At 40.1% G+C, this 15046-nt stretch overlaps 1 protein-coding gene across 1 annotated transcript; it reads left to right on the top strand.

Moving 5' to 3' along the window:
* The first annotated feature begins 1774 nt into the window (after positions 1-1774).
* LOC131573113 (NADH dehydrogenase [ubiquinone] 1 alpha subcomplex subunit 12-like) lies at positions 1775-14700 on the top strand. Its single transcript, XM_058826714.1, has 4 exons — positions 1775-1927; positions 5462-5544; positions 6530-6617; positions 14428-14700. Exons 1-4 carry the CDS (start codon positions 1839-1841, stop codon positions 14606-14608), a joined length of 441 nt encoding a protein of 146 aa, XP_058682697.1. The 5' UTR covers positions 1775-1838; the 3' UTR covers positions 14609-14700.
* Positions 14701-15046: the final 346 nt, after the last annotated feature.

Here is a 15046-nt window from a genome sequence, read left to right on the forward strand (position 1 = left end):
TTTGAACACAATAGTCAGATTCTCTTTTTCATGCACAGTGACACATTAACAGAAGCAATTTAAGTAGATGTGATGGGACTTCAGCATGATTTTCATGATGAGATGATGAAATTCTCAGTGGAGATCTCACTTGACTAAAGTAATGGAGAAAATAGTACAAAAAAAATTCACAATGCAATTTGAAAAAGAGGGTCTAAAATGTTCCTGCTACTAAGAAAGTATTCCCCACAAAATCTTCTGTAGCATCAGTGTCACATCAAGAAGTTGATCCATTCTTCCAGCTTTGTGGGACAATGCCTTGTTCTCCATAGTGCTCTCAGACAAAGAACCGTGGTGTCACGTGGATCAGTGAAGTGATCCAGATAATTTTAACTTTTGGGAAAAACCCACAACAAACAACTATATTATTTCACTGCCAGAAGAGCTCATAGAATTATACTTGCAGTCAGTGAAAATTATCCCAGTTATATTCATCAGGAATAGGCTTTGAAACTGGCATAAGCATTGAACCTACAGAATGTTTCCCAAGTTGGCTTCCTAATTTAAACTACATTTCTTTCATATTTTACACTCCATCATCAGTAGTTCATCTCAAAATAATGGTTTCTGTGGATGAAGTTAAAGACAATGAGTGAATTCTGACTGTAAATGTTCCTCCTTGTTTTCATGCCTGCTAATGCACACTTGTCTGACCAAACTTTAATATATTTAATAAATTTTCTAAGAGTTTGGACTGTGCAAATGCAAATAACCTGCCACGAGTATACTGAAGTCTAAGAGTTGTTGCAAAAGAGATACTGTCGTTTGAGCACATAGCACAGAACCAGCAGGGCCTATGTTTTGTGTTTGAAAACAAAACCACTTGTGTTAAAACCAAAAAATTTTGAGTGGAAACTCGACCACTGGACTATATTGAAATGGATATATTTCCACACTGTGAAGTTGGCTGACACGGGTGTTTCCCAGTCTCATTTTCCTTTCAAGTTTACCACTACCTACTTAATTTTTCACTCCAACTCCTGCTTTGTCTCTTCCCAAAACTCCAGTTCCAATAGTAGCAGCTTGGCCTTTCCATGTTTGACAGCTGGTCTCTGCTCATCAGCCAGCACAGGTTGCTGGATGCGTTTACCAGGTGCCTTTCCAAGCCCTGTCTGCCCTGACAAAGTACAATGGATCTATTTTTGCCTGGCCTGTGTAGCAGTAGCCTTGTGAAGGTCAGGGAAACGGTTTCTGCACCTTACCTGCTCAGCCTTGTAGCAACAGTAGTGAAGTCCTGCCAACATCCACAGCAGGGCAATCTAAGGTCTTTCCTCCTGCTGGTGCAGAACCAGGAGAAGGCACTGGACAAGATGGAGAGGTGGACACATGGGTGAGACAATAGATAACACATTCCTTGATGGCCTGCCAGGGTTGGGAAAAGCCAGGAGAGAGAAGACTGTCAAGGTCTCCTCTGACCATCACCCGCAGCCTGCACCGGGTGAGATGTCACCTGTCCTGCCCCCTGATTCTTGATCCGGGCGGTCTCCAGATCCAAAAGATCTCCTTGCTGCCAAGAATTGGTAACTTTTCTCCTCACAGATCTTGTGAAATAAGGGATTGCCAGTAGACTTTCTATTATAAAAAGGCTTTTCTCCCTATCCTGAAGTTCTTTGTATCTTGCTGACCTTCGGGTGTAAGCAGTAGGCAATTGTTCTATGGGTGCAGGCTGTGCGCTGTCCCCGCCTCAGGAAAGGCCCGCAGGCGGATCTCGCTGCCGGTTCCGCTGCCGGTTCCGCTTCCGGGCGCTCGCTGTCACCGAGGGCGGGAGGGGGCGGTGCTGGCCCGCGGCCCGCCCCACCATGGCGGAGTACGTGCAGGTGCTGAAGCGGGCGCTGAAGCACATCGGCGGCCACGGCGGGGCCCGCGGCGCCATCCTGCAGCTGCTCAGGTAATGCGGCTCCGGCGCGGCCGGCGGGGCCTTCCCGCGGCGCCACCGCCGCCCCGCGGGGTCACCTTGAGGGGGAGGCCGGGCGGGGGCGGGCGCTGCCTCAGGCCTCGGGAGGAGCCCGCCCCGCCCCGCCCGCTCCGCCGAGGGCGGCGGGTCCCGGTCGGCGGTGGGTGCTGTGCTCAGAGTGGTCCCCAGGCAGGGCCCGCGGCTGTTTTCTGTCCTTGAGGCACCTTGGAGGGTTCCTGGGTGCTGAGCTGTCGGTGCTGCCCGGGCCGGTTGTCCTGGTGCCCAGCCCCAGTCCCTAGTGCTGTTGCCACAGCCGTGTCTCTGCTGTAGCTGCACTCCGCGCTTCTGTGCGCACCGTTGTGCTCTTCGCTCGGGGTCACCTCAGTCTGGCAGTGCCTTTCTTGAACTGTACCAATCTGAAAGCCGTGCATCTGCTGAAATACCGTGGTCTAAAGCAAGAGAATTAATTACTTCAGCTGCTTTACTGGCTCTGTTTCTTCCAACTCATTTCAAACTGCAGATCACATCTGCTCTCTGGCACTGGATTATCACCGCTGACCTATGCTCGGCTCTGGATGCCCTCCAGCCCCAGTGGCATTTAGTGCAAAATAAGTTGCAGCCTTTGTTTCCATTCATGTCTGAGTACTTTCTTCCCCAGTACAGAACCTTGCACTCGTCCACATTAAACTTTCTCCTGGCTTTTTTCCCTCACCCGCATCTCATCTCTTTCTTGTGACAAGTACTTTGAATTGTGATGCAGCATGCTTGAAGCTGCTCCCAAATAGGAGCTGCAGGTTTACAAAGGTACTCTTGACATTCAGATCCTTGATGAAATGTAGGGTGGAAGTCTAAATAGTATGTGATCCAAACCCAGCAGTGTCAGAAACCTGTGCTGTGTTTACAGTTGGTCCTGGAAGAGTATTAAGACATATCCAGTAAATGTTTTAGGCCTGACCACATGCTAAAAAGCTTTTTTATAATCAGTGTTGGGAAGTCAGGAATATAGGATAGCAGTGATTTGCAAATATGAAATTCCCTGTTATATATTAAGGGCTTTCTTTTCTTAGAACAAACAAGCCAAGCTTTCTGAGTCTTTTTGAAGGTATTCCCCCACATATATACATCATAATGGCCTTTATTCTGTTATTTCTTGTGGCTTAAATTGATCTGTTTTGAAGAGTTAAACATAACGTTTTACACAGTTGCTGATCAGGCCTCTTCAGTATTTTCATATAGTGGATTTAGTCCTGTTTAGCAGTAAGACAATACATGGTTTCCCTGGCTAGAGCTTTACTGCTATTCTAATTACTATTTTCTGTCACACACCTACCCCCTCCCCCGGTTGTTTCCTCCACTTTGTTTTCCTTCTCAGACTGTAGCTATTACTCTGACGGTTCTTAAGAAGAGGTGGAGCTGGGGAAATGAAAGTGTGGAAGAGTCAGTATTAGGTGTCATCGGTGTGCCTCTTCCTAAGCACAGCTCTGTGAATGTCTCCTCAGAGATCTTTTGTGAGTCTAAGACTGCAGGCTGGGTTGACACCTTTCTACCACACGGAAAAAGAGAGCAGGGAAGACTGGAGGCAGTGCTGTTCTTTCTTTCCTTCAGAAGACAGAAGTTAGGTGTACTAGGTGGGTACCTACTACACCCAATCCTCACCAACCACAAACAGCTGCTGCCTCCTGCTCACCTTTCAAGCCATTAAATCATCCATCCCAGCTCGAGGAATAAGTTTGGTGTTTAAAGACGAGTTACCAAGGTGTTCTTTTTTGAAACAGTTGAATTTAAGAAGTAATCACTAGTAACTGGAAAAAAATTATTTACCCAAGTCAGAAGACTCTTTCTCTGAATTTCCCTGCTTTTCTCCATATGTTTTCCACCGAGGCAGCTGCAGATTTATATGTTATCAAGTCAAATTATTAAGAGCCTTTGTGGCTGAAAACATTCTCCTTACTTAAAATTCAGTGAAATTGGCTGGAAAATGTTCTCAGGAATCCATAAATAACTCCAGTGTCTGATATTGGTATTCAGGGCATGAAGTCAGGACAAGGGCATAAGAACACTTGCAAGAAAGGGAGGGGAAAAAGGAAGGGAGGGCAGCAGTGGAATGGCTCTTCTTTTTCTGAAGCTGGGAGCTCAGGCTTGTATAGTTGAGGCAGAGATCTTTGAATGTTTCTTTGACAGAGGAGAGATGTGTCAGAGAATCTCTCTGCCTGCCACCATAGAGGTTTAAAATGATTACCTTCTGGAATGATTGTCACTTTCACACACCCTGGGGGAAAAGACAACAAAAAAACTTCATCTGAGCACATTCCTCCTCTCACTTGAGATTGAGTTGAGAATGTGCATAATACTACTAATAACTAAAACCTTTGAGAGGAAACTTATCCCTATATAATTCTGCCTGGGATAAATATCAGTAAAAAAAAAAAAGCAAAATTGCAGATATGGAGGGAGAAGAGCACTTTGGTTAATTTTATTATCACAAGACTGTAAATCATAGGTTCAGTTTAATTATTTATTTCTACAATAACGTTAAAATACATTCTCTATAAGGAGTTGAAACTCATATATACTTTATCTGGGACAGTGTAAGTCTCACAGAGTTGCAGGGTAAATGCGTGGATCTTTCACAATTATACAAAAGCAAGGAAGTAACAATTACAATTCTCCTTGGCAAGCAGCTGCAGTGGCCTAAAATATTACTATTCCTCTCTTGGAGGTTACTGCCCACACAGGGGCAGTATGTAATGTACATAGTAGTAATGAGGTCTCTTGTGCTGCTTCAGTGCTGACCACTTCAAAGGGCAATTCAGGCTGAGATAGTAGCTACTGATAGTTGAGAAGGATGGTGACATTTCCTACTGAGTGGATTAACATGTGCCTCTGGGTCTCCCACAGTACTGGCGATTGAGAGAGAGATGGGGCAACTGACTGCTGATCAGAATCCGAATTTACTGTGAGCTACATATGTTTTTATACCATTCTAGGAAGGCTAGTAATTTTTTACTACAGTGATTAGGTTAATCATCATACAAACAAGCTTGTACATTTTTGCAGTATCTCTTCTACTTGCAGAAATTGATTCAATCTTCTTCCCTGTTGCCAGTCTGATCCAATCCTCTTGCAATCTTCAAAGTCCCATTTGTTCTTGCCAAGGCATCCTGATTATCAAATCTCTTATGCTAATCAGGTCCAAAGCACTCTCTGTCTCTGCAACAGCAGCACAATATTTAAGGTTTTGTGGGTGTTAAATTGTTACATTGTAGAGTTGCTTTATCTTCTACTATAATGAGCTTATAAATAAGTAAGAGTCCCTGAAAGCTTTTTTGTGTGGATTTTATCATCCTGTCAGTGAGATGCACATTAGTTGCAGGAATTGGAGGTTGTTTTGCAATCCATAAACTTGAATAGATTTTTTAAAAACTACCTTTGCATACATGTACACAGATTTTTACTAACCCTTAAGGAACCTCTGTCACAATTTTGTTCTGAGAGAACACCAACTGAAACTGTTTTGATGATTCACAGGGTCAATGATTTGAAGACTGGTAATCTGATAGGAACTGACAAATATGGAAACAAATACTACGAAGACAAAAGAAACTTCTTTGGTATGTGTGCTAATGTGAACACCTCCCAACCAACTGTGTCACTCCCACATAGCTTATGTGCTTTCTGCTAGTGAAATACAACTTGTTGCCTGCCTGACTTCCCTGCACTTGTCTTGTGTGAGTCTTAGACTTATAGAAATGCTTTGACAGCTTCTTTTTCTCTGTTTTATCCCTCAATTCCTTCGCAAACACAGTCAATCTGAAACAGTGAATATGGAATAAATATAAGCCAGTCATATGGTCTCTGTGTAGGTAAAGCTATATGATAATGTGATTGAGAGTTGATTTTAGTCCTTGACCTAAAGGCTGGTGGTTTAACAGGTGGGGAAAGAAGAACTATGTTTAAAACTGCCTCACAGCTTTACTCACTTACATGATCACTTCAGGGCAAAGAGCACAGGTTGGCTTAAACTTACTATTACTATTACTTACCTTAAGTAGTAGATTTTAAATCAAGCTTCTTGAGTACTTAAAAAGGCAGAACCTAAACCTAAAGCAACACAGGTGACACATAAGCAATTGACACACTGGTCAGGCCAAGCTAACTGCAGATTAACTTGGAGTGTAACCAGGGAAGGCACTTGCTGATTAACATTGCTTGGTAGTTTTGTGTAGATGAAATTTAGTTTAGTCTTATGTTATCAGTGGCAATGTTCCTTTGGAAAAGACTCCTCATACTGGAGGAAAAATCCCCAAACCTCTTTCTCTGCCTGAAAATTTTATAAGTTCCTCTTTCCCATTATTTATACAATAGCCAATATTTGCTACCTTGTGAGAGCATTAGATTCAGTCATCTAAAACTAAAGTAATAGTGGAAATACAGAAGACCTGAAAAAATAAAACTCTGCTGGCTTAAAAATAGGTGCCCATTATGGTAGATACTATCACTAAAAATGTTTTTCCTTGGTTTTCCTGAATTCTCTCCTTTATAAGAAAATAATTTAATTTTTAAGGCTAATATGATATTTCTGTTTTTTTACTTAAGGTCGGCACAGATGGGTTGTATATACTGAAGAAATGAATGGCAAAAATACCTTTTGGGAAGTTGATGGAAGTATGGTGCCCCCTGAATGGTAAATTGTTTAGCTTAATAATGTGGACAGATAGCAATTGTGTAATTGCTTTATATTTTCTCATATTACAAAGCAAGATTTAAAAAAAAAAGTTTTCATGGTCATAGCTGTCACATCTGTGACCAGAAGGTTTCAGACTCGTCACTTCTAATGTTGAACTGCATTCATGTTTATTGCTCGCTGTCCTGGCTGAGGCACTCACTGCTTTTTGGATTGAGAAGAGCATTTTGCCAGCCAGACTGAGCAGGTCAAGACAGTCTTCTAATTTTCATTATTACTCTGTTAATGGTTTGCCAAAGCCTTGGGCCACCAGAAGTAAAATATTTGTTATTGCCATCGTAAGCAAGGAACATATGGCAGTGGTGGAACAACATTCCTTAACCCACAGCCACTAACAGCATAATTGTTTCAATTTGTATACATTGATGTGGTAGTAAACATTGAAGTACCAGAATGCTCCATATGTTGACTGCTACTTGACTATAATTTTTATTGAGGATTTATTTTCTGTTCATGCATTTCAGTAATAATTCTGTACAGCCTTAAATTCCAGAAGGTCTCTGGCCACAGCTGTTGACCCTTTTTTTGTTTTCCTAGAAAACTCACACCACATAAACTAACAGTGTATACTTGTAAAAACAATCTCTATGCAATTCTTAAGGAATAGGAATAGCACTTCAGCCACAAAGCAGCAAAAGGAGACATCAAGAGAGAAGTGTTTGGGTAGACTGAGCAAACACTGTTTTTTATTACTCCTGTAACAGATATTCTATGCCAAGGCTGGGATTGATTATAAAATCTTCTAAATTGTGGCTCTTACTGGAACATTTGAGGAATGTGTGGGTAGACTCTCTAGGTGGTCAATTCTGTTTCAAGCTCTCCCAGCCTTACATTATGTTTAATGTGGTTAATACTTTTTTCTGTCTTATTTGGTTAGAACTGAATGGCATTGTTTTTTGAAGTGACATTAGAATCTCCAGCAGCAGGATGTTCATGCCTTGCTCTCTGCATAACTGTTGTTTGGTTCTGGTTGTTATCCACTATTAGACTGTGCTAGGTTTTAAGATTTTCTTTATTTTGAGGCACAGGTTTTGTTTCACAAAGGTTTTGGTTTTTATTTTGTTTTTTCTTTTGCCTGTGTTTATGGACTATTTGTTGCATCTTTAGAAACCTCAATAAAGGGTTTCTTTTTGAGAATCAAAGTGATGTTTCAAGGGTTAAGTAGCTTGTTTACTTCACAGGAATTAATGAGGTAGAAAAACTTGTTTTCCTATCAATGTGGAAAAAATTCCTTTAAAAGAAGCAGTAAAGATTTCATTATTTTCAAGACTGGTGAGTGTAATGAGGCACAAAAGAGTAAACAGTCTTGTGTTTAGGATATTTTTGTCAGGAAACTTAGTTGTGCAGTACCAGTCAGGTTTGTGGATTTGGGGCTTTTTTTGGGAAGGGGGGATAAGGTGGAGGGTGGTGTTTCTTGCTGATAAATTTGTATGTCCCATGATAACATATATTTATTCTTACACAGGAATCCTAGTTTCGTGACACATCTAACTCACTGATGTGTATTTCCATACAGCTTAGAGACATCTTTAAAAATACAAATATTTTGAGTGGGAATAAATGCTGCCTTTTACAACTTTTTAAAAATTTTGATTTGGTGCTATTCTGCCTTAAATTTTTAACATGGCATAGACTTCTGAATTGAGACTGACAATATTTTGTACAAGCTGCTGTCCATGTAACACTAGAGTTGTGCAACAGGTGGTTATTTTGGACCCAGAAATTTGTTGGAAATAAATAGAACTGTGTGAAATTACTTATATTAACAAAAAGAGTAATTAATCCATATGATAATAGTATGATACATGTTTGTCATCCTTGGGTCATCAGCTAAGTACCAAAGAAGTATTTAAAGTACTGCTGTTAGAGGTAGGTGTGGTCTGAATGCTTCTTCTCAAAACTGATTTTACTCTGGAATTCAGTTAATTTTGCTCAGCCCAGCCCAGTTTTGTATGTGGTTGTATCCTCTTCTTGCAGTAAGTTGTGTGCCTTCAGGATTGTAGAATATGAATGATTGTTCAAGTACAATCAAGTGAAGCTCATGTATGATGAACTGGAAAAAAGCATTTTGGTATGTTGAAGAGTTCTGGAAACAACTGTAAAAAAATGCTACCCTTTACCTTCTCTTAGATACTAGAGAAAAAGAAAAAACAGCAAGAAAAAACACCTCATATGTAATAACATATTGTAATACCATTTTAGGAGCTACTGAGTATTTTCAGTATTCTGAAATAATTGATGTAATGTCTTTTGACAACGGATGTACTGAAATTGTACAGTCTAAAGGAAATCAGAGTGTTGTTTTGACATATGTCTACTCTCCAGGGAATCGAGACTGTTGTTTTTTAAAAATGTTTCCAGACTAGAATATGTAGGCTTGTGCTTTATTCTGATTTAGTTGTTATTTAACTTCATTTTCACTCTGGGTTTTCTTTCTTTTGGTATCCAAAATCCAGATGTTGGTATCTACTTTACTGGCGACAATATAATTAGATTTTAAAAAAAATTTCTTTAATACTTGCCTTGGGAATGATGAATATTAATATTCTTGTAATGCTTTACAAGATATTTGGCACAACTTTTTTCCTTACCCAAATTCATCTTTTTCACTTTTAGGCAGTGAGAGAAACCAAATACTTGTTTTGTTTCTTACTAGTCAGTGTTGTTTGCAGGAACTCAGTGCTGCTTCCATTTTTGAACACAGTGATCTGTGTGCTCTGTGAACATATAAACAATAGAAGTTAAATCCGTTTATAGCTGTGCCTGTGGGGACTCTGTTTAGTGCTTTCATGGATGTCTCCATTGCAGCATCACTAATCCTTGGCCTTTATGTTTAAGCTATTTGTTTAGTGTATTTCTGGTGTCATGTACTTTGGTTTGCATTTTGGCCAAATGCTTTGAACAAACAAATTGACGACTGGTGTAAATGTACACACTAGTTAAAAATAAATTGCTCTTTTACTGTGATTCTGTGGGGAAAGAAGAGGTATAATTTGAGAATAGTTTTTCCTTTTGTAGGGACACTTCATTTTGCCAGCACTGTCCTGTGTATTTGTGATGTCTGTTCTGTACTTTGAGGTTTATTTCCTTATGGTGTAAATCTGACATCATTGGAAGGAGCTCCAGGAGTGTTTACTTCATGTAGTGAAGTATTGCAAATTTACCTTCAGTTTAATAGTCTGCAGCCTCTTTAGTTGGTCTGACAGGGAGGAATGTAGCACCTCAGACTTGCCAACACACTACAAAATGTAAGGAAATATGCAGTTCTCTTGTAAAAAATGCTGCTTTTCAAGTTTGCCTTCAAGGAAAACAAAACAGAAAGATTGAACAGAAAAGGAAGGGGATTGGGAAAATTTCCATCCTTCTAGTAGCTTCACAGTAAATTTCGATTAAATGCTAATTAGATGTTTTCCATCTCATTGCTATGGTGTAGTAGTTTGCATGATAAATTAAGTTATCTCCCATGTGTAAACGAACACATTTGTTGTCCCTTTTTTGTTCGCTGCCCTGTGATCTGAACCCACATATTCATTTCTCTTGTCTCATTGCAGCATGGTTAACTTGTGGCAAAAAGTGGATGTTAGCAAGTTGGCAAACATCGTGAGCTGACGCAGGCTGTGCCTGAACCTTGCAGATGCACATATGGTAGTGGCTGCTGAGTTTGTGTAGCATCAGTTCTTGTTTGACAGCTTGTACATCATATAATTGGCTCCAGTCCCTTGTAGCTTCAGCTTAAAATCTATTTGCTTTTAAATATTTGTTAGAACTTCAGAAAAATTCTACATAGTCTTGAGAGCTTTTGAAGATACTTTGAGGTGTCTTTTATCCATTTATGCAAGAAAAAGTGCAAAGGCTTTGCTGGCCTCAGTCTGCTTCCTAGTGACTGCTCACTGATTCAGGAAGCTGCTTCAGCCTCTTCAGAGCTGCTTGCATCCTCCTGATTTTTCTGTGTTCTGTGCAAGTTGTCTGCTTCTTTGTAGGTTTTCAGTCATTAATTGCTTTTGAATTTTTTTTTCCACAATGGATTTATAGGCAGAGTTTGTATGGAAATCTGGCCATCTGCAGGATGTCATATCTCTTTATTCATGCTGTTCAATCTTGTGCATGAAAAGCTTTTCTTGAGCATCTGGGGGTACAGTCTGAGATATCAGAGCTTCAAACAATGCTTTGAGGCAGATGTCAAGGGGAAAGTCTTCCCAAAACAAAGTTTTCAAGATTTTTAGTGGAAAGTGGGAGCTTTTGTTTTAGAGAACTGACTCTGCAAACCAAAATGCTTTTGTAAGTCACATGTTGTGCTTCTAAGGAGAATCCTTTGTGACCAGGTTAAGCCCTGAAACTCTTAAATATAAGCATAATTCATAGTGGATTGATTTTGAAATCTCTTCATGTTTTTCAATACTTGTGACTGTACTGGCATGTCTTGTCAGTGAGGAATTTTATTTTTACTTTCCAGTGAGAAAATGTGATTCAAGGATTGGTTATGCTGATCTATTTAAATTTGAGCTTGGTTTCATGTTGATGTTCTAGAAATCCAGAGAATCTTAAACACAAAGATATTAATTACTCAAAAATGCTCTATTTTAAATGATTTTATGGATTTAGTCTTAAAAGTGTGCAAAGCAATAGTTTAAATGACAGGTAAAGCCACTCTGTTAAATACTATCATGAAACTTTTCTGATGTTTCAAGGAATGAATGTGTGACAAGTACACTTGTAATGACAGAAGTGCCAGACCTCACACAAGCTTGGAATATAGTTGATTTTAGCTGAGCATTATTATAGTTCTAGTGCTGTGCTTGCTCCAGTCTGTCTTTCAGGCCCTTTGTAACTGGTGTGTGTGACTCTTGGGGAGCGTGAGGATGGTGAGGTTTGATGACAGGTGCCTAAACAGGGATTTGTGTGGAGGATCCTTATCCACTGTTAGCAGAAGCATCACTAGGTGAATGTGTGTGTGTTGTAAGTTGCCTGTGTCATGCTTTAACCCCAGCCAAGCACCGAGCCCCAGGCAGCCACTTGTTCTCTCCCTCTCCAGTGGGAGCAGGGAGAGAATCAGAAGGGAAAAGGCTGGAAAACTTACAGGTTGAGATAAGCACAGTTCAATAGGGAAAGCAGAAGCTGCACACAGGCAAAGCAAAACAAGAATTCATTCATGGCTTCCAATGGACAGGCAGGTGTTCCGTCATCTCCAGGAGAGCAGAGCTCCATCACACATAATGATGACTTGGGAAGATAAATAAAATATCATCAGTCCAAACATCCCCTTCTACCTCCTTCTTCCCACTACTTTATATACTTTATATACTGAGCCATGTACAGAATATTCCTTTGGTCAGTTGGGGTCACCTGTCCGTACAGAATATTCCTTTGGTCAGTTGGGGTCACCTGTCCGTACAGAATATTCCTTTGGTCAGTTGGGGTCACCTGTCCTGGCTGTCTCCCCCCAGTGTCTCATACACCCCTACTCTCCCTGACAGCGTGGCAGTGCAAAAAGCAGAAAAGGCCATGGCTCTGTGTAAGCTCTGCTCAGCAATAACAGAAACATCTCTGTATTATCAACCCTGTGTTCAGCACAAATCCAAAACACAGCCTCATACAAGCCACTGTGAGGAAAATTAACTCTACCCCAGCCTGAAGCAGCACAGTCACATAAGAGTTAAACTCAGATTATTACTATCCCTTGCACATTGCAATAATAGCCTTAATTTTTACTTTCAGAGAGAAAATTAACTCTACCCTGGCTAAAGCCAGCATAATATGTTACAGTGAGCAGTTTGAAAATCTGGGGCTCCTCTGGAGTGATATGGCAAAGCATTTTGAAATGCAGTCCGCGTGTCAGTATTAGCAGAATAGACTGTTCTTTTGCCCTTTCTCCAATGCCACAAACTCAGTGTTTCTGTGTTAGCAATGGAGAGCTTGTTGGGTGTGAGCACAGGATTCCTTCTCTGTCAAGTAAGCTTTTTTGCAGTATTTCTGCCAACCTTGATGCAGGCTGTCATAGGACACGTGATACCTGGGGGCATGTGAAGAACAGTAGTACACAAAATTCTTCTGACAGGTGAGAATCGGGCAAGAGAGTTTGCCTAAGGTGAGAGCTTTGTGTGGTGTGGCCAGGGCATTTCAGAGAGTGGTTTAAAACACCAGGGTTAAAATTGAGCAAGACCTGATCCTCTGTCATCAGACCACATTGTGATTAGTAGTGCTATAGGGCTGCCTTTTTCCAGACAGAAATCGTTAGCCATTTATCTTTTTTTTTTCATAAAAGCAGTGCAAAATGTACACTGAATGAGACCAGATTTACGAAGGAGGGCAGAGAGAGGAAGAGCATTATACATGTGTATAACTTCCAAACTCCAAAGTGGATAATTTTTCCCTCAGGAAGCTGTTCTTTGCCACTAAACACAGATTTTTTTTCTTCTTACTTTCAAATAATCTTATAGTTCCATCTGATTTTATATTCAAGCCAGTTTCCTGGTAGACCTTAGTCCTATAACGTGTGGCTTTAGTTTGGGGGTTTTGTGTGTTTTTTACTTCTAGAAAAAGAACTTTAGGCTGACACTTTTTTTAAAGTGACATTTTTGTACTAAAGTTATAGTCAAAGTTGTGATTTTTTTTTTTTAAATACATGTCAAGAAGCAATTGGAAAAGATTACCGACCTTCTGTAGAGCTCTTTGGATCTAGAATGTACCTGTCAGTCTATTTCTCACCACTTTTATCATAGTTTTGTTTTGCTGTATAAATGAAGTGTGCTGGATTTGTTGCTAAGGGCTGAAAATGCAATTTTTAGGTTTTCTAGCAGAACTAGAAAAGATGACTTCGTATTTTTAGGTCAAATCTTTGCAAAAGCTGATTAGCAGAAGTCTCCCTAACTCTACCTCAGTAAAAATGCATAAGCTTGCAAAAAATGTCATAACCTCACTTTTGTTATAACTACACACAGTATGAAGTACACGTAAACTGACAGATAATTAAAATGTAATTCATATTTGAAAGTTGCTTCAGGCACTGAAGTAGGAAAGGGATGAAATCAATTCAGTTGGTCCCTGCTGCCGTGTTTCAGTAAATTGTTAGGGAAAATGCTTTGCTTGATCATTAATGTTGCTTGCACAGAGATAGATTGACATTTAGTTCATAGGTAAAGGCTAATCACTAGAATCACTTGGTAATTACCTTATTACTGATTGGTATTAATCATTGTGTTGTGCAGTTAGTAAATATTTATGTGCTTGTTTTTGGTTTACTTACGTCCTTAATCTGTATCCCAAGTGGCAGCTTCATGTATGCCTTGAAAACGGCATTGAAATTGTTGTGAAGTGTAATCTTCTGGTAATTAAAAACAAAACAAACCTCCATAACCTAACAAAGAAAAAGCCCAGGCAACAAAACCAAACCTCATGGTTTTGTCATTTGTAGTGCCTGCCTTAACCTGGCTGCCTGGTGAAGGCTGTACAAACAAGTGACAGCATGCTCTGTCCAAATACTGAGTGTACAAAGGAACAGAAAAGTTGAACTTAAGGTCTGCTTCCAATTGCTTGGAGGCAGAACTGTTACTTATCAGTTATGCTTGTGAAACTAATTAAAATCAATATCCTCTAGTCTCATTCAGAGTCACACTGGATTAAAATTACTTTTTTCCCTTTTCAGAATGAATACTTAGTGTCTCTTCAGAGGAGGACCCTTGGGAGTCAGGAGTTAGGTTTGATAGACATCCTGTGATGTTCCTTAATAACAATATGTCTTTTTCCTCTTAAGGCATCGCTGGCTGCACGCAATGACGGATGACCCTCCAACTACTCATCCACCAGTTGCTCGTAAATTTATCTGGGAGAACCATAAATTCAATGTGAGTGGCACTCCTGAGCAGTATGTGCCTTACTCTACTACTCGCAAGAAGATACACGAGTGGATCCCACCTAAAACAAGCTGCGACTAATAACAGCGACAACATGACTTGTCTCAGCCTGGGCTTTCAGTGTAAATTGTATTTTCACTGGTTTTATTCAGAATAAAAGCCTCCTATAGCAATTGTAGTTTAATTTATTGAATTGGGGGCAGGGAAATGAGAAGATTTTGGGAATAGGACAGAATACATGACAAGTCTTAACCTCATCAAGATATTGTGCTTTTTCTCGTATTGTCAGTGTCCTGTCTTTACATAAGCAGCTCTCCAACATTTTAACATGATAACCATTCCTGTGATAGTTACTCTTCATATTTGTGTTATCCAGCAGAATACAAATATACATTTGAAATACAGATTTCTCATCTTTAACATTATCCTTTTACTGTCTCTGCATGGGAAATAATGCACTCTTCACATACTATTTTGGGAAACCATCGCTTTAAATTTTTATAAGACAAGTTAGAAGAG

This window comes from Poecile atricapillus, chromosome Z (assembly GCF_030490865.1).
Source record: "Poecile atricapillus isolate bPoeAtr1 chromosome Z, bPoeAtr1.hap1, whole genome shotgun sequence".
Classification (NCBI taxonomy): Eukaryota; Metazoa; Chordata; class Aves; order Passeriformes; family Paridae; genus Poecile; species Poecile atricapillus.

Excerpts from the sequence above, each read along its gene's own strand:
- LOC131573113 (XM_058826714.1), top strand. The coding sequence starts at position 1,839 with ATGGCGGAGTACGTGCAGGTGCTGAAGCGGGCGCTGAAGCACATCGGC. Across the intron at positions 5,545-6,529 it reads AGACAAAAGAAACTTCTTTG|GTCGGCACAGATGGGTTGTA; the intron begins GTATGTGTGCTA and ends TTTTTACTTAAG. Across the intron at positions 6,618-14,427 it reads AGTATGGTGCCCCCTGAATG|GCATCGCTGGCTGCACGCAA; the intron begins GTAAATTGTTTA and ends TTTCCTCTTAAG.